Consider the following 18,288-nt stretch of genomic DNA (forward strand, 5'->3'; position numbering starts at 1 on the left):
ATATAATAATTTTGTTCAAGTAGAAAAAAATGAGCCAGGTGCAGTGACTTAATCCCAGCACTTGGGAGACTGAGGTAGAAGGCTCACTTGAGGCCAGGAGTTTGAGACTAGCCTGGGCAACATAATAAGATCCCATCTCCACAAAAAATTTAAAAATTAGCTAGGTGCTATAGTCCTAGCTACTAAGGGAAGTGGAGGCAGGAGGACTGCTTGTGTCTGGGAGTTTGAGGTCACAATGAGCTATGATCAAGCCACTGTATTTCAGTCTGTATTTCAGACCTTGTGTCTTAAATAAAAAATAGAATATTACTTAAAAATGGAATTAAATGATTCTATTAAGTTATTGATAGAATTTGTTGTTTTGACTTATGTTTAAATGTGTATTATAGACCCAAAAGATAGAACACCTATATAAATAACAGTTTTTCTTTTCTTTTTTTTTTTTATTCACCACTATACAAACGAGGGTAACAGTTTTTTCCTGCAGTGGTACTGAGAAATTGTTCTTTGTGTGTGTGTGTGTGTGTGTGTTTTGATTTCCTGTACTCGGGTCAAGAGTAGCTGGATTTATTTCATATTATATAAACTCTAATATATAGAGTTTATAATACTGTATATAGCACAGTGAGTGCTTAGTACATGGTAGCTCTTATTTTTATTGTTATAGGTGTTTTGTATTGTGATGGTTCTGAGTTAACCATCACAAAGGTTCTGGTAAAGTCATAGGGAACAAAATTAACTATGCTGGTATAAAATGTTAGTTCCTTTTTCATATCTATGTTAAACCAGAATCAAATACTATTTACAAAACCATGATGCACTTAATGGTGAAGTAGTAAGAATGTTTGTTATTTTATCTCCAGTAACCTCACATCATTTTTGAATGCTGGGATAAAACAAATAGAATGTCACTTTGTCTTTGAGGACTTTAGAATAATTTTTTTTTTTTGAAAAAAGCCTTTTTTTTTTTTGTAGAGACAGAGTCTCACTTTGTCGCCCTTGGTAGAGTGCTGTGGCGTCACACAGCTCACAGCAACCTCCAACTCCTGGGCTTAGGTGATTCTCTTGCCTCAGCTTCTCCAGTAGTTAGGACTACAGGCACCCACCACAATGCCCGGCTATTTTTTTGTTGCAGTTTGGCTGGGTTTGAATCCACCACCCTTGGTATGTGGGGCTGGCACCCTACTCACTGAGCCACAGGTGCTGCCCTGAGATAGAGTCTTACTATGTTGCCCTTGGTAGAGTGCTGTGGCATCACAGCTCACAACAACCTCAAACTCTTGGGCTTAAGCAATTCTTTTGCCTCAGCCTCCTGAGTAGCTGGGACTGCAGGTGCCCCCCACAACGCCCAGCTATTTTTCATTGCAATTGTCACTGTTGTTCAGTTGGCCCCGGGCTTGAACCCACCAGCCTCGTAACTAACCACTGTGCTCTGGCACAAAGCTGACTTCAGAATAATTTTAAATAATTTATTTTTCAAATATAAGTGAACTTAAGAACATTATTTGGAGGAAGTTTGAAGAAATACCCCCATATAATAAAATACAAATTGAAAAGCAAAGCAACATGAACGTGAGCAGATCATTAACTTGTGCTTGCAGTATAATACCTTTTAAGACCAAAAGATAATATATTTAGTAAATAGAATACAAGATCAGCTGCTCATGGAATAGGCATCCTCATTTTATTTAAAATCCCTGCCAATATATATTTTTAGATCAGGCATATTTTGTGTGTGTGTGTGTGTGTGTGTGTGTGTGTATATATGTGTGTGTATATATATATATATATACATATATATACATATATATATAATTTTTTTTCTGGAGGCAATTCTTGAGCTTTAAGTTTAAGTGATATGACTATAAACTATGTTTATGTAATGTATCTTTTTTTCTTTTCATTTGTTCATAAATTTTAATTTGGTGATAGATACTTTTGTGAAATGTGTACCGTCGAAGGATCTGTACTTTTTTCTTTTTGGGGAAAATGGGTGATGAGGTTTATGAGGCATATCTCCACCATTGTAGTGCTGTGGAAATATATATCAAGTAAATAAATGCATTTGATTCTTTGCTTCCAGCCTTCTTCCCCAAATAGCTGAAGCATTCATTAACTAAAATGGAGATGTTAAAGATATTTATCTCTCCAAGGGAAAACATCTAAATAGAATTTAATTTTTTTTGAAACAAATTACAGTTTTGACCCTTAAAAGTTTCCTCCATGAGATTTAAAGTTGAAAAAGATATTTTGGGGTAACATTTTTGTTTTCTCTTTTTCTTTCGCAGGTATGGCCTCACAAGTCTTGGTCTACCCACCATATGTTTATCAAACTCAGTCAAGTGCCTTTTGTAGTGTGAAGAAACTCAAAGTAGAGCCGAGCAGTTGTGTGTTCCAGGAAAGAAACTATCCACGGACCTATGTGAATGGTAGAAACTTTGGAAATTCTCATCTTCCCGCCAAGGGTAGTGCTTTTCAGACAAAAATACAATTTAATAGACCTCGAGGACACAGCTTTTCGTTGCAGACTAGTGCTGTTGTTTTGAAAAACACTGCAGGTGCTACAAAGGTCATAGCAGCTCAGGAGCAGCAAGCTCCTGTGGAGGCACCTCAGATTGGGGTGTGGCGGAACAGGTTTCATTTCCTAGAAGGCCCCCAGCGATGTGGATTGAAGCGCAAGAGTGAGGAGTTGGATAATCATAACAGCGCAATGCAGATTGTTGATGAATTGTCCATACTTCCTGCAATGTTGCAAACCAACATGGGAAATCCAGTGACGGTTGTGACAACTACCACAGGATCAAAACAGAATTGTACCACTGGAGAAGGTGACTATCAGTTAGTACAGCATGAAGTCTTATGCTCCATGAAAAACACTTACGAAGTCCTTGATTTTCTTGGTCGAGGCACTTTTGGCCAGGTAGTTAAATGCTGGAAAAGAGGGACAAATGAAATTGTAGCAATCAAAATTTTGAAGAATCACCCTTCTTATGCACGTCAAGGTCAAATAGAAGTGAGCATACTGGCAAGGCTTAGTACAGAAAATGCTGATGAGTATAACTTCGTACGAGCTTATGAATGCTTTCAGCACCGTAACCATACTTGTTTAGTGTTTGAGATGCTGGAACAAAACTTGTATGACTTTCTGAAACAAAATAAATTCAGTCCCCTGCCACTAAAGGTGATTCGGCCTATTCTTCAACAAGTGGCCACTGCACTGAAAAAATTGAAAAGTCTTGGTTTAATTCATGCTGACCTCAAACCAGAGAATATCATGTTGGTAGATCCTGTTCGGCAGCCGTACAGGGTTAAAGTAATTGACTTTGGGTCGGCCAGTCATGTATCAAAGACTGTTTGTTCAACTTATCTACAATCGCGGTACTACAGGTAGGTGATAGCTACTTACTCTTCGGTTATTTAATAAATATTGAATTTCTACTAAATGAAATAATCTTATGAGTGTACATGGTGAAAGAGACTGCTTCAGTTAAGGGAATAAAAATGAGTTTAGGTTTGAGATTTTTTTTTTTTTTTGTAGAGACAGTCTCACTTTGTCCCCCTCAGTAGAGTGCCATAGCATCACACAGCTCACAGCAACCTCCAACTCCTGGGCTTAGGCGATTCTCTTGCCTCAGCTTCCTGAGTAGCTGGTTCTACAGGAGCCTGCCACAATGCCCGGCTATTTTTTTGTTGCAGTTTGGCCCGCCACCCTTGGTATATGGGGCTGGTGCCCTACCCACTGAGCCACAGGCACAGCCCTACATTTGAGATTTAAAAAAAAAAATTATTTTTTTTTTGCAGTTTTTGGCCGGGGCTGGGTTTGAACCTGCCACCTCCGGCATATGGGGCCAGCACCCTACTCCTTTGAGCCACAGGTGCTGCGTTTTTTTTCTTTTGAGACAGAGCCTCAAGCTGTTGCCCTGGGTAGAGTGCTGTTGTGACATCACAGACTACAGGCGCCTGCTGCAACGCCTGTAGTCTGCAGTTTGGCCAGCGCCAGGTTCGAACCCGCCACTCTCAGTATAAGGGCCAGTGCCCTTACCTACTGACTGAGTCACAGGTGCCATCTGTAGTAGTTTTTTTCTTTTTTTAATATATTTTGGGATATTAAGTGCTTGAGGGGATAGAGAAAGACCTTGTGTCTTAAATAAAAAATGGAATATTACTTAAAAATGGAATTACACAGCTCACAGCAACCTCCAACTCCTGGGCTTAGGCGATTCATCATAGGCAACTAAGCATTTGGAACAGTTACGTACTTTTCCAGGTTGACTGGAATATAACTTTGTATGAGCTTATGAATGCTTTCAGCACTGTAACCATACTTGTTTAGTCTTTGATGTTTGAATGAAAGGTTTACTATTCCTTATTCAAAACGTTTGGGACCCCAAGTGTTTTTGGAATTAAGATTTTTTTCAGAGTTTGGAGTTTTTGCATTATGAATTGAACATCCCAGACCTGAAAATTTGAATGTCATGTCACTACTCAAAAAGTTGCAGATTTTTGGATTTAGGATGCTTAACCTGTTAATCCTTTTTTTTTTTACTCTACCCTGTTTTTTTCAGGGTAGAGTAAAAGTTATCCTTTTTTTTTTTTTTTTACTCTACCCTATTTTTTTTCCATACAAATAGTTATTCTGATTGACAATTTTTTTTTTTTTTTTGAGAAAGAATCTCACTATGTCACCCTCAGTAGAGTGCTGTGGCATCACAGCTCACAGCAAGCTCCAACTCTTGGGCTTACGCGATTCTCTTGCCTCAGCCTCCCAAGTAGCTGGGACTACAGGTGCCTGCCACAACACCTGGCTATTTTTTTTCTTGCATTTGTCATTGTTGTTTAGCTGGCCTGGGCTGGGTTCAAACCCACCAGTTTTGGTGTATGTGGCTGGCGCCATGACCACTGTGTTATAGGCACCAAGATCTGATTAATGATTTTAAGAGTCATATTTACTTCCATGACTTCCCATGAATGGTTAGGTCACCTTTGGTGTTTGTCCTGTGGTGAGAATTTAAAGAAGAAAATAATTTCCATGTAATACAGTAGAACCTCTGTAAGTTGACTATTCAAGTGACTGTAGCAAAGTGGTCAGCATATGGAGATGGTCAAAGAAGAGGAACTAGGCCTAATGTACTGATCATACATGTGCTGCATGTCCAGTCTATGAAAATTAGGTCAACTTAAGGAGGTGGTCAGTGTAGGGAGGTAGTCACCAGCTATGGAGGTTCTGCTGTATTGATGAGGTGCTATCATGTCATGGTTAATAATATAAAACTAGCCTGAAGTACAATAGCTTGAGGGACTAGCTAATGATTTCCAAAGACTCAAAATATCAAATATTCATTCTTGAATATGAAAATGTTTTTGAATTTATAGTAGAGTTTCATAATTTTCTGAATTATTTTCGTTTCAGCCAAAATAAATGTATAGTCTTAAAGTACTCTAGAGCTTTACAAGGCCCAACATAATAGGCAAATATAGGATCTGCTAACATTGGACATTTGTAAGTTTCTAACTAGACAAAACATGGCAGTTTTTGTTAGGAACTATTAGAACATGATGGTTGTAAATTTAGACCCACCAAGGGGTAATTATTTTCTGGTATTACAATCTGCCTTTGCACTATACTTGATTACTCTTCTTGGAAGTACGTGTTGTAGTACCTAGTATAAAACAGAGGAGGGGCTGGAGAGGTGGCTTACACCTGTAATCCTAGTATTCTGGGAGGCCAAGGTGGGAGGATTGTTTGAGCTCAGAAGATGAGATCATCATCCTTAGCAAGAATGATACCCCATCTCTAGTAAAAACAGAAAAATTAGCTGGGCATCTGTAGTCCAGCTACTTGGGAGGCTGAAGCAGGAGGATTGCCTAAACCCAGGAGTTTGAGGTTGCTGTAAGTGAGGCTAACACCATGGCATGCTAGCTTGGGGCAACAGGGTGAGACTGTCTCAAAAAAGAACAGGAAAGAAAATGAGAATGAATAAGGTACTCCCCAAATCTGCACTAAATATATGCCCTACCATTATAGGTCATCAGAAGGAATTTGTCTACTTAATATAATTTATATAAATTAATTATTATATTAAATATATTATATTTTATTATTATATTAAATATATTATGTATTAATATAATTTATAATATAATTTATTATAATATGTATAAGGAGTATAGCTTGATTTATTCTTAGTATATTCCAGATTATATGGTTTTAGCAGTAGTGTGCTAGATACCATTCCTTTTTTTTTTTTTTTTTTTTTTTTTGAGACAGGGTCTCACTTGGTCACCTTTGGTAGAGTGCTGTAGCATCTTAGCTCACAGCAACCTCAAACTCTTGGTTTCAAGCAATCCTTTTGCCTCAGCCTCCCAAGTAGCTGGGACTGTAGGCACCTGCCATAAAACCTGGCTATTTTTTAGAGATGGGGGTCTTGCTCTTGCTCGGGCTGGTCTTGAACCTGTGAGCTCAGGCAGTCCACACGCCTCAGCCTCTAGGTACCATTCTTAAAACATTTTATTTTAGATCATTTAAAAGGTAATCTGTGGCTCGGTGCCTGTGGCTCAAGTGGCTAAGGCGCCAGCCACATACACTTAAGGTGGAGGGTTCAAATCCAGCCCGGACCTGCCAAACAACAATGACGGCTGCAACCAAAAAATAGCCGGGCATTGTGGCGGGCACCTGTGGTCCCCAGCTACTTGGGAGGCGGAGGCAGGAGACTCGCTTGAGCCCAGGAGTTGGAGGTTGCTGTGAGCTATGAAGCCACAGCACTGTACCCAGGGGGATAGCTTGAGGCTCTGTCTCAAAAAAAATAAACAAAAAGGTAATCTGCTATTGTTGCAAAGTAGCAGCCCTTTAACATCACATAATTTGATTTACTTGATCCACTGTGTTCTTGACAAAAAAATGTTTTTAAATTATTGAATTGTAAGATTCCTTTTAGTTAATTATTTCTGGAAAATTATTTTAAATTTTATTTAACAGTATGAAAAGAATATTGCTTTTTTCCTCCTTTCCCTTTGTAGTCTATGGATTCTACTTAAGAGGTTTAGTAGTCTGCTAGCATATTATATAAACTCCTAGGGGCTAGCTACTTGGGCCCTATATTTAGTTCACTTGTTAGTAAATGACCTCTCTTTATTTGGGTCTTGGCATTATTCTGCATATTAGATTTAGTTTCATGTGATACCTCACCTCTTTTTCTTTATGTGAAATATTTTAGATGAGCGTAAAAAAAAAAAGCCTCATTTATTTTTTATACCTGAGAATGTCTGTTGGTTTACTAAATGTTTCAACAGGGTAAAGGAAATCCTTCAAAAAGCAATCTACAATACTAAATATTTTATGTTATTGGTTTCTAGCATTAGTCCTTCGCACAAATATCAGCCTCTGTGTTGGGAATGAAAAAAAGCTATGAATAATTACTAAGTACAATTAGTAGTTTCTGTTTGTATTTATATATAAATTTCAGGTAAGTAATTTACCTGACTTTCAGAAGCTACATAGTGCTGTGCTAAATTACATATTCTGTGTTTAGGGTTAAAAAAATGAGGATCTTATTTTTAAACAAAAACTAGCATAAGCATTTTGATTGATGTTGCCTAGATAAAAAAAATTAAATGGACATTATCAATTAGTTCCAAGAGTCAGAAGAGTTAGTGAATATTAAGGTAGATTGTTGAAAATGCAGTGTAGTTCTTAATCAGGTACAGTTTTAATATCTAGTATAATTGTGCATGAAAATGGCAAATAACCATTATTCTCTTTCAGTATTTGTCTGTCTGCACTTTATGTTTGGAACCCTGCCAATTCTGGCTCATTTTATGGCTAGTTTACTTATAAATCTGATGAAGCAATAAGCAAAGGTGTCTTATACTTGATTTTTCAATCTTTGTCAAATATATTCCATTTAAAAAATGTAAGCAGGAAGTGGAAACTTACCAAATTAAATATTTTTAAGCAACGCTCAGTGAAAGCACACATAGCCTGATTTCCAAGGTAAACACAGCTTCAAGGATTATTCTGTTTCTTTGAACTGTGCAACACAGAAATGTAGTAGGGGTATCTTAAAATAGACGGGACAGTGGCCAGAAATTGTTGACTACTATAGATGGTGAGGCTGTCTAGCTCTTGCAGTGATCGAGGCCAGAAGTACATGCTAAGGGCATTGATTTGCTCAAGGTCAGCATGTTCTAAATTCAGCTGCTTAAATATGGTTTCTGTCAAGAACACATAGGGCTCTTGAACACATAAAATGTTTTAGCAGCAGAAGGTGCTGTATTTGTGAGGTGTGGTGGCAACATTCTGGTCATGAATTTCTTTTTCTATTTAAATATAGAATTTTAGCCTGTGGTTTTCAGTCATTTCAGGGTACAGAGAGAGGAAGGTAAAGTAGCCTGTATAGTAGTTACATTCTCTGCTACTTTACTGAGTAATTTAACATTAATTGCTACTGAATTAAAAAAATGCTTTCTATTTTGCATGTAATAGTTAACACAAAGAGCATATGATAGTAAACAATTAATTTAGACATTATCAGTCCTTGTTTAAGTCATTCTCACCTTATGCCTTCTTCAGCCCTAAAGTATCAAAGACAAAATTTTTGTAACAAAATTAAATTACACAGAAATACTCATAATAACTAGCATTTTATAAAAAGTAGTTTATAATAGAATAGGATGTATATATTCTGCATCATTTTTTCAAAGTACTTTTCTTTATATTTCCTAGGTTGTATTTTTTTTTTGATTAAGACAGAGTCTCACTTTCTTGCTCCCAGTAGAGTGCTATGGGGGTCATAGCTCCCATCAACCTCAAACTCTTGGGCTCAAGTGATTCTCTTGCCTCAGCCTCCTAAGTAACTGGGGCCACAACGCCCAGCTATTTTTAGAGATGGGGTCTTGAACTTGTGAGCTCAGGCAATCCACCCACCTCCATCTCCCAGAGTGCTGGGATTACAGGCATGAGCCGCCACGCCTGGCCCAGTAAATGAGTTTTTTATATGTTTTTTTAAAAAAATTTTATTGGGGTGAAATATATATATATGTAATACAATTTACAGTGCTTATTGTTTTTAAGCATGCAGGTCGGTGGCAATAATACATTTATGCTCTTCCCCCCCTTCTTTATATACCTGCCCCTCCCCCCTTTTTTCCCTTATATAACCACCAAATCTACTGTCTATTTTCATGACATGTACTTTTTTTTTTTTGAGACAGAGTCTTACTGTGTCGCCCTCAGTAGAGTACTGTGGCGTCACAGCTCACAGCAACCTCAAATTCTTGGGCTTAAGCAGTTCTATTGCCGCACCCTCCTGTGTAGCTGGGAGTACAGGTGCCCATCACAACGTTTGGCTATTTTTTTTTGCTGCAGTTGTCATTGTTATTTAGCTGGCCCGGGTTTGAACCTGCCAGCCTTCATATTTGTGGCTGGTGCTGTAAGCACTGTGCTACAGGTGCTGAGCTGACATCTACTTTTTAAAGTTTCTGAATGTGGCTGGGCACAGTGGCTCAACCTGTAATGCTTGCACTTTGGGAGGCTGAGGTGGGAGGATTCCTTGAGGCTGTGAGTTCAAAACCAGCTTGAACCCCATCTCTACAGAAGATAGGAAAATTAGCTGGGCACGGTGGCATATGCTGGTAGTCTTAGCTACTTAGAAGGCTGAGATCGGAGGATCCCTTGAGCCCAGGAGTTTGAAGCTGTAGTAAGTGATGCCGTTGCATCCACTCTGGGCAATAGAGCAAGGCTCTGTCTCGAACAAAATAAAAATAAAATAAGTAAATAAAATATTAAAGCTTCTGCAAATGAGTGAGAACATGGAATGTTTGTCTTTCTGTGCTTGGATTTCACTTAACTTAATTGCCTCCAGTTTTATCCATGTTGCTGCAAATGACAGAATTTCATTTTGTACGGCTGAGTAGTATGCCATGGTTTATATACACCACATTTTCTTTATGAATTCATCTGTTAATGGGCACCTAGGTTGATTCCATATTTTTGTAAGTAGTGCTACAAAAACATGAGAATGCAGATAGATCTCTTTGATACATGGATTTCCTTTCTTTTGGATATATACTTAGTAATGGAATTGCTGGGTCACATAGAAGTTCTATTTTTAGTTTTTTGACCAACCTTTGTACTGTTCTCCATAGTGGCTATGCTAATTTACATTCTCACCAACAGCACATGAGAGTTCCCCTTTCTGAGCATTCTCACCAGCATTTGTTATTGCCTGTCTTTATTTATTTTTTGTTTGCTTGTTTATTGATGGAGACAGTCTTGCTGTGTTTCCCTGGGAACCCAGAGTTTAGTGACATCAACATAGCTCACTGCAACCTTGAACTCCTGCATTACTGCGGGTTTGCACCACCACACTTAATTTTTTCTATTTTGAGTAGTGATGGGATCTCGTTCTTGCTTAGGCTGGTCTTGAACTCCTGACTTCAACTGATCCTCCTACCTTGGGCTCCCCAGGTGCTAGGATTACAGCCATGAGCCACTGCACCCAGCCATTGCCTTTTTGATAACTGGGGTGAGATGATACCATGTTGTGGTTTTGATTTGCCATTTCTCTGATGGTTGGTGATCTTAAACTTTTCTTTCATATACTCATTGGGATTTATATGTTTTCTTTTGAGAAATATCTGTTCAAATCCTTTTGCCTATTTCTTAGGTCAGATTTTTTTTTTTTGCTATTTTAATGCCACAATGTTTTATTTTTGTTGAGCCTTTTTTAGATTCTGGCACTGTGCTGGGTGCTAGGGATACAGAAGTGATTAATACATATTCATTAATTTATATGATTTCATCATTTAATGGAGGAGAAAAATAGTTCATTTCAAGAAACGCTAGGGTAGAAGTACTTGCAGGGTGCTTAGGAACCCAGAGAGCTCTGATATGAGGGGCAGAGAGGCTTTTGGGGAGAGGTGGCTCTGGATTGATGTTTGAGAGCAGAGAAGGAGCCAGGATTGACTAGTCTTGAGCATGTTCTTTCACTAACCCACTCTTGACCTGCAAAGGCTAGATATTAGACTGAAATTGCTGGCAATTTCTTTTCTATGTTGTAAAATAGTTACTTTTTGTTTGGGAATCTTCATTAGGGAAATGTAAGATTATCTTGTGAGTCTAGTTTTATGTTTATTTTTCTTTACCTTTCTATTGCGCTTTGACAGAATTTTTTTTTTTTAGATACAGAGTCTCATTTTGTCGCCCTTATTAGAGTGCTGTGGCATCACAGCTCACAGCAACCTCCAGCTCTTGGGTTTAGGCGTTTCTCTTGCCTCAGCCTCCTGACTAGCTGGCACTACAAGCGCCTTCCAGAATGCCTGGCTATTTTTTTGTTGCAGTTTTTCTGGGCTGGGTTTGAACCTGTCCCCCTCAGTATATGGGGCCAGTGCCACAGGCACTGCCCTGACAGTAGAAGTTTTAATGGAAAGTTAGGAAATTCTGTAAAGAAGTGGTTTTCAGGGGCTGGGCATGGTAGCTCACACCCATCATCCTAGCACTGTGGGAGGCTGAGGCAGGTGGATCACTTGAGCTCAGAGTTTGAGATCTGCCTGACCAACAGTGAGGCTCTGTCTCTATTAACAGTAGAAAAACTGGCTCAGCGCCTGTGGCTCAAGCAGCTAAGGCGCCAGCCACATACACCTAAGGTGGCGGGTTCAAATCCCCAGCCCGGACCCGCCAAACAACAATGATGGCTGCAACCAAAAAATGGCCAGGCGTTGTGGCGGGCGCCTGTGGTCCCAGCTACTTGGGAGGCTGAGGCAGGAGACTCGCTTGAGCCCAGGAGTTGGAGGTTGCTGTGAGCTGTGATGCCACGGCACTCTACCCAGGGGGATAGCTTGAGGCTCTGTCTCAAAAAAAAAAAAAAAAAAAGTAGAAAAACTAGCTGCCATGCCTGGCCAGGGCTGTTTATTCCATTGTCTGTTTGTTTGTCTCTGTGCCTAGTGTACCACACTGTTCTGATTATTGTAGCTTTGTAATACAGTTTGAAATCAGGAAATGTGAGCCCTCTGACTTTTTTCTTTTTTGGCTTTTTAGAGTCCCCTTGACATGGCTTTATTTATATCATCTTTCCCCCTATAGTTTGATGCACAATTGAGAATTTCAATGTTAAAGTTATCTTTAATATATGTCAGAATTTAAGAATGTAGATTGACCAGTTGGTATGTTCAATAAATAGTGTATTATGCTATTATCATTTTGATTCATCTTCGCTTTTCAGCTTTGTAGTACAATTTTATTCTCAGGACATTCTGTCTAATAATTCTCCAAACATGCTATGTGCTTTTTATTTCTATTCTTTTTCCTAGGCATGGACACCCATCTTTATTTTTTCATGCGAAATTATCTCTCTCTTTCAAGGCTTAACTTAGATATCTATCTCCTGGATGAAATCTTCTCTGACCACTCTACAGTCACCTTTTTGTGTTATAGCTAGCATAGTAGTGTATTTGAACACGTAACAGGGGCTCTCTGAGATTTAATGAAGGACTGCTTATTGTAGATGACTGGAACATAGACTTACAGAAATTTCAAAGCTGGAAGGGAATTTTGATGTTTTCCGATGTAACTCTGTTCCCCTATGTGAATTACTTTTTTCTTCTGTTGTTTTTTGGAGGCAGGATCTGGCTTTGTTGCCCATGCTGATGTGCAGTGGAATGCTTAGAGCTCCCTATAATCTCCAACTCCTGGGCTCAAGTGATCCTCCTGCCTTAGCCTCCCACGTAGCTGGGACTACAGGCAATATACTACCACACCTGGCTAATTAAAAAAATAAATGTAGATACAGGGTCTTCCTATTTTACTCAGGCTGGTTTCTAATTCCTGGCCACAAGGAAGCCTCCCACCTCAGTTTCCAAAATGCTGGGATTTCAGGAATGAACCACCACATCTAGGCGTAAATTCCTTTTAATAATATTCCAACCATATTTGTCCAGCCTCACCTTGAACTTTTTTCAGTCATCATAAGGGGCTTCCTTCTAAAACTGAGACCTCACTGTATCTATGGCTTTTTTTCTTTTTTTAAGAGACAGAGTCTCACTTTGTCGCCCTCAGTAGAGTGCTGTGGCATCACAGCTCACAGCAACCTCCAGCTCTTGGGCTTAGGCATTTCTCTTGCCTCAGCCTCCCAAGTAGCTGGGACTGTAGGTGCCCGCCACAACGTCAGGCTATTTTTTTGTTGCAGTTTGGCCAGGGCCAGGTTCGAACCCACTACCTTCAGTATATGGAGCTGGCGTCCTACTCATTGAGCCACAGGTGCTGCCCTATCCATGGCTTCTTAAATTGTATGGGATAAGGGACAAATTGGTAAGTGTATGGGATAAATTGACTTGTCATGTCATTTTTTTGTGATCTCACATTAAAAGAAATAAGCACTTTTTTTTGTTAAACACAAACAGGGAATCAAGTATAAAAGTTTATAGATGCCTTTTAGACTTTTTGGGGCCATGAATTTGCTCTTCTTAATGTAGTATTTTCTTTAAGGCTATATTTGTGTTTTAGTTTGAGAACAACATAAAGTAACTGATTTTGTTTTTAGATACCTTTCATTGTTAAAAATTTCTGTTATAGTAACCAGAAATATAACATATTCCCAGCCTCATTCACATAATATAGGTGATTTTGTTCACCATTAGAAATTTGGTCAACAAGTGAATTAGATGCATGTATTTTAGTTGAGGAACATAATTACATCTCACATTTAAATCCTGAAATATATAACTGAGTTTATTAGTAGAGTACCTTGCTTATAGCAGTGTCCTTGGGCTCTGTGCCATGGGGATATATTTTAGATAAGGTCTTTTAAATATAGTACCTAAGGAACTAAACTCTTAGAAAAAGGGAGAGGGAGAAGAAATACTACTGCATTGCCATATACTAAATTTTGTCCATTTGGAAACATCACTGGAATCAATCTAGATATTCTTAGTATGAGATCTTGTAAAGGTTTTCTGGGACCCTTTCAGTTCCAGAACTGTGTGATTCCTATGTGCCTAGACCCTTGTAACTTCTACATTTCTTCTTGCCCAGTTTCCTCCTAACTTCCTTCTATTCTTTCTTCCTGAAATGAAAAATGATGTTTCTTTTGTGATCATTTCCCACATTTTATTGAATCTGTACTTTACTCTCCTTAATTAACTTCTCTATGATAATTCCTTATTTCTGTTTATAAAATGACAAATCAGTATATTTGATTCAGTAAATATTTCAGTAGTATGAAGAAGAAATAAGATGAATAATGAGATTGAATGGGGGAGCTCTGAGTTTTAATCCTAATTTTAATGCTGATTGATTTCTTTTTATATGTCATTTTTGAGGAGGCACTGTAACTTTGTGTACTTGTACATTAATGGGCTAAAGTCGGTGTTATTAGTATCCTCTTGTGTTTATAGATATGTTACTAGATCATAAAACAGTAATATGTAGACACTACTAGACAGGCATAGGGCAAAAACATTTTTAAAAGCTTAATCACAAAGTGACTTTGTTTAATTTTGAATGCGGTAGCTGTAAAATATATAATGAGTATAATGCCATGTAAACCAGGCTGGTTTTTCATTTTATATCTGATTTGAATGACTGTATTCTGGAATTATACCTGTTAAATATAGTCATCCTTTGGTACTAGTAGGGGATTGTTTCCAGAGCTTCCCTGTGCAGAATCCACAGATGCTCAGGTCAAGACCCTTGTATAAAATGGGGTAGTAATTGCACACACATTCTCTTGTACACTAATTTTTTTTAAAGACAGAATCAGTCTATTTTAAGTAGAAAGAGTCTTCCAGGCTGGAGTGTAAGTGGCATGATCACCATGGTCACAGCTCACTGCATCCGTGAGCTACTGGGCTCAAGTGATCCTTGTATCTAAGCCTCCCAGGTAGCTGGAACCCCAGGTGCATGCATGGCTAATTTTTGTTATTTTTTGTAGAGGCCAGGTTTCCCTATGTTGCTCAGGCTGGTCTTGAACTCCTGGTCTCACCCTCCCAAAGTGTTGAGATTATAGGTGTAAGCCACTGCCCCTAGCCCTCTCAATTCCTTATAATACCTAATAAAATATTCGGTGTGGACAGTTCTTATACTATATTATTTAGGAATAATGACAAGAAAAAAGTATGTATATTTTCTGTTTAGATGCAACCATCCATTTTGGTTCCTCCCCCCCAAATATTTTTGATCTAAGGTTGGGTTGAATCTGTGGATGTGAAACTCACAGGCTAACTGCAGTTGCTCATACAAAAGAAGACTTTTGTGATAGTTTTTAATTCTTTGAATAAAAGTCTTTAATTTTAAAGTTTATCAGTTTTTTCCTTTTGATACACACACACACACTCTCTCACTCATACATACAAAGTACCAAAAGATGTATAATACACTTTAAGAAAGGAAAAAAACTCTATCAAATTTGTAATACTCAAGTCATGTTTGATTGCTACAGTTACAACAGGTGCTCTACCTTGTATTCGTCTTTTGTTATCAGTATATATTGACTATTACAAATTTGATAGTTTTTTCCTTTCTTAAAATGTGTATACATATTTTGGCACCCTCAATATATATTATAGCCTTGTTTTAAAGGTACTGATAGCTTTGTAAATGCACTGTGACAATAGAATGCCATGATGCAATGGGTTAGATGTCAGTCTTGACCTCGCACACTTCAAAATGTTCATGCCTCTATCTTTCTGAGTCTGTAGCACTTTCCTGTGAATGGAATCCAGCACCCTGAATGTTATTAATGGCATGTGTGCTACCATGGAAGAGTGCCAGTTCAGTGGCCAGTGAATAATTTAGGCATCAGCTGGTGTGACAAGATTATATTACTTAGGAGAGAGAATCTAATATGTTCTGAACTTCGACATTAAACAGAACAAATGTTTGTTTCTTTTGTAAGAGAACATTGAACTCCAAAGAATTTTATGTATATTTTTCTCAAAACCAATGTACTAAATTAAAAATTTGAACATCTAATTTCTGTTTCTAGCTGTCTTGGACAATCTCTGGATATCACTAACTCATGTTCAATTAATCTTTCTCCCCAAATCTTCTACCCCCTTACCCCCACGTTACAGATCAAGATTAGTAAAAGAACTATTTTCCTGGTTATTCAGTGTTAGAAGCATTGAGTTCTCTGGCTTGACTGTTTCCTGCTATTCATCTTATCATTATGTGACCAAATCCTATTGATCTTACCTCTGACATAGCTCACATGTATATTTTGCCATACTTTTCTCACTGTTGTGTTCTGGTCTGGACTCCTGTACAAGGTTAGTAATTCTTTTTTAATTTTTTTCCCTTTTGCTGCCAAGATTACTGTGTTGAGAAGCAATTCATTTTTTTAACCAATAATCTCTCCCTCATCCAGTCTATCCTGCAGTGTTAGAGATGTGTGATGAATTATTTAAGAGACCACAAAATTGTGCATACACATACATACTTCAATTTCCCTGTTTAGTTAAGTATAGACACACAGGTTTGGTGTGCCTTTTCTGTCTTTTCCTAACTCCTTTTCTTATTCTAGTAAATATGTTTATTATCGTCTATAATTTATCATTTTAACCTTTTTTTTTCTTTTTCCTGAGACAGAGTCTCACTATGTCACCCTTGGTAGAGTGTCATGGCGTCATAGTTCACAGCAACATCAAACTCTTAGGCTTAAGCGGTTCTCTTGCCTCAGTCTTCCAAGTAGCTTGGACTACAGGCACCCGCCACTATGCCCAGCTGTTTTTTTCTTGTAGTTATCATTGTTGTTTTTAGTGGGCCTGGGACAAGTTCGAACCCTCCAGCCCCTGGGTATGTGGCCAGCACCCTAACCACTGAGATACGGGTGCTGAGCCCATTTTAACCACTTTTAAGTGTATGATTCAGTGACATTAATTATTCAATTTTGTGCAACCATCACTACTATCTTTCCAAACAAATATTCTATGTTCACTAAGCAATAAGTCCTCACACTACCTTCACCTCCCATCTTCCCAGCCCCTGAAAACCTCTAATCTACTTTCTGTCTTTATGAATCTGATTATTTTTTTTTTTTTGAGACAAGAGTATCACTGTTGCGTTAGGCTAGAGTGCCATGGCATTAGAGCTCACAACAACCTCAAACTCCTAGACTCAAGTGATCCTCTTGCCTCAGCCTCCTGAGCTGGGACCATAGGTGTCCACCACAATGCCAGGCTAATTTTTCTAATTTTAGTAGAGACTGGGGTCGTGCTCTTGCTCAGCCTGGTCTTGAACTCTTGAGCTCAAGCAATCCATCTGCCTCAGCCTCCCAGAGTGCTAGGATTATAGAGGTGAGCCACTGTGCCTGGCCAATTTGCCTATTTTAGATAGTTCATATAAGTGAAATCATAAAATATTTATCATTTCATGTTTGGCTTATTTTACTTACCATAATGTTTTCAGGGTTTATCCATGTGCTACATATCAGAACTTCGTTCCTTTCATGCCTAAATAATATCCAATATATTGAGCATATATATACACCACATTTTTTTTTTTTTTTTGAGACAGAATCTTGCTGTGTCACTCTTGGTAGAGTGCTGTGGTATCACAGCTCACAGCAACCTCAGACTCCTGGGCTTAAGCGATTATCTTGCCTCAGCTTCCCAAATAGTTGGGACTACAGGTGTCTGACACAATGCCTAGCTATTTTTGTTGTTGTTGCAGTTGTCATTGTTGTCTATCAGGCCTGGGCCAGGTTCGAACCCTCCAGCCCTGGTATATGTGGCCAGCGCCCTAACCACTGGTCTATGAGTGCTTAGGTAGACCCATACACCACATATGTGCTGACCCATACACCACAGTTTGTTTATTCATTTTTCTATTGATGGACATGTGGGTTGTTTCTACTTTTTGGTTTTTGTGAATAAGGCTGGTCTGAATAGAGTCTTTTTTATTGTTGAGTTGTAGGAGTTCTTTATGTATTCTGGTTGTTAAACTTTCCTCAGATATATGGTTTACAAATAATTCTCCCATCTTGTGGGTTATCTTTCACTCTTTAGTAGTGTCTTTACATGTATACAAGTTTAAATTTTTTTTTTTAAAGACAGTCTCACTTTGTTGCCCTTGGTAGAGTTCCATGACCTTATGGCTTACAGCAAGCTCAAACTCTTTTTTTTTTTTTTTTTTTTTTTTTGAGACAGAGCCTCAAGCTGTCCCCCTGGGTAGAGTGCCGTGGCATTACAGCTCACAGCAACCTCCAACTCCTGGGCTCAAGCGAGTCTCCTGCCTCCGCCTCCCAAGTAGCTGGGACCACAGGCGCCCGCCACAACACCCGGCTATTTTTTGGTTGC

The 18,288-nt window shown here is 38.5% G+C and overlaps 1 protein-coding gene across 9 annotated transcripts in view; it reads left to right on the forward strand.

Annotated features, from left to right (window-relative positions):
• HIPK3 (homeodomain interacting protein kinase 3) overlaps positions 1 to 18,288 on the forward strand; it is a 107,576-nt gene that overhangs the window by 32,305 nt on the left and 56,983 nt on the right. For 7 of the 9 annotated variants that reach the window (XM_003781216.2, XM_012803911.1, XM_023508703.1 and 4 more), the window contains exon 2: positions 2,289 to 3,387. In XM_003781216.2, coding sequence (XP_003781264.1) covers positions 2,291 to 3,387 — 1,097 coding nt within the window. In that variant the 5' untranslated portion in view covers positions 2,289 to 2,290. Of the gene's footprint in view, positions 1 to 2,286; positions 3,388 to 18,288 lie in introns of those variants that run through there. The other 2 variants (XM_023508805.1, XM_003781217.1) reach the window with 1 other exon arrangement.

Source organism: Otolemur garnettii, unplaced genomic scaffold, assembly GCF_000181295.1.
Source record: "Otolemur garnettii isolate 467f Iridium unplaced genomic scaffold, OtoGar3 scaffold00001, whole genome shotgun sequence".
Taxonomy (NCBI): domain Eukaryota; kingdom Metazoa; phylum Chordata; class Mammalia; order Primates; family Galagidae; genus Otolemur; species Otolemur garnettii.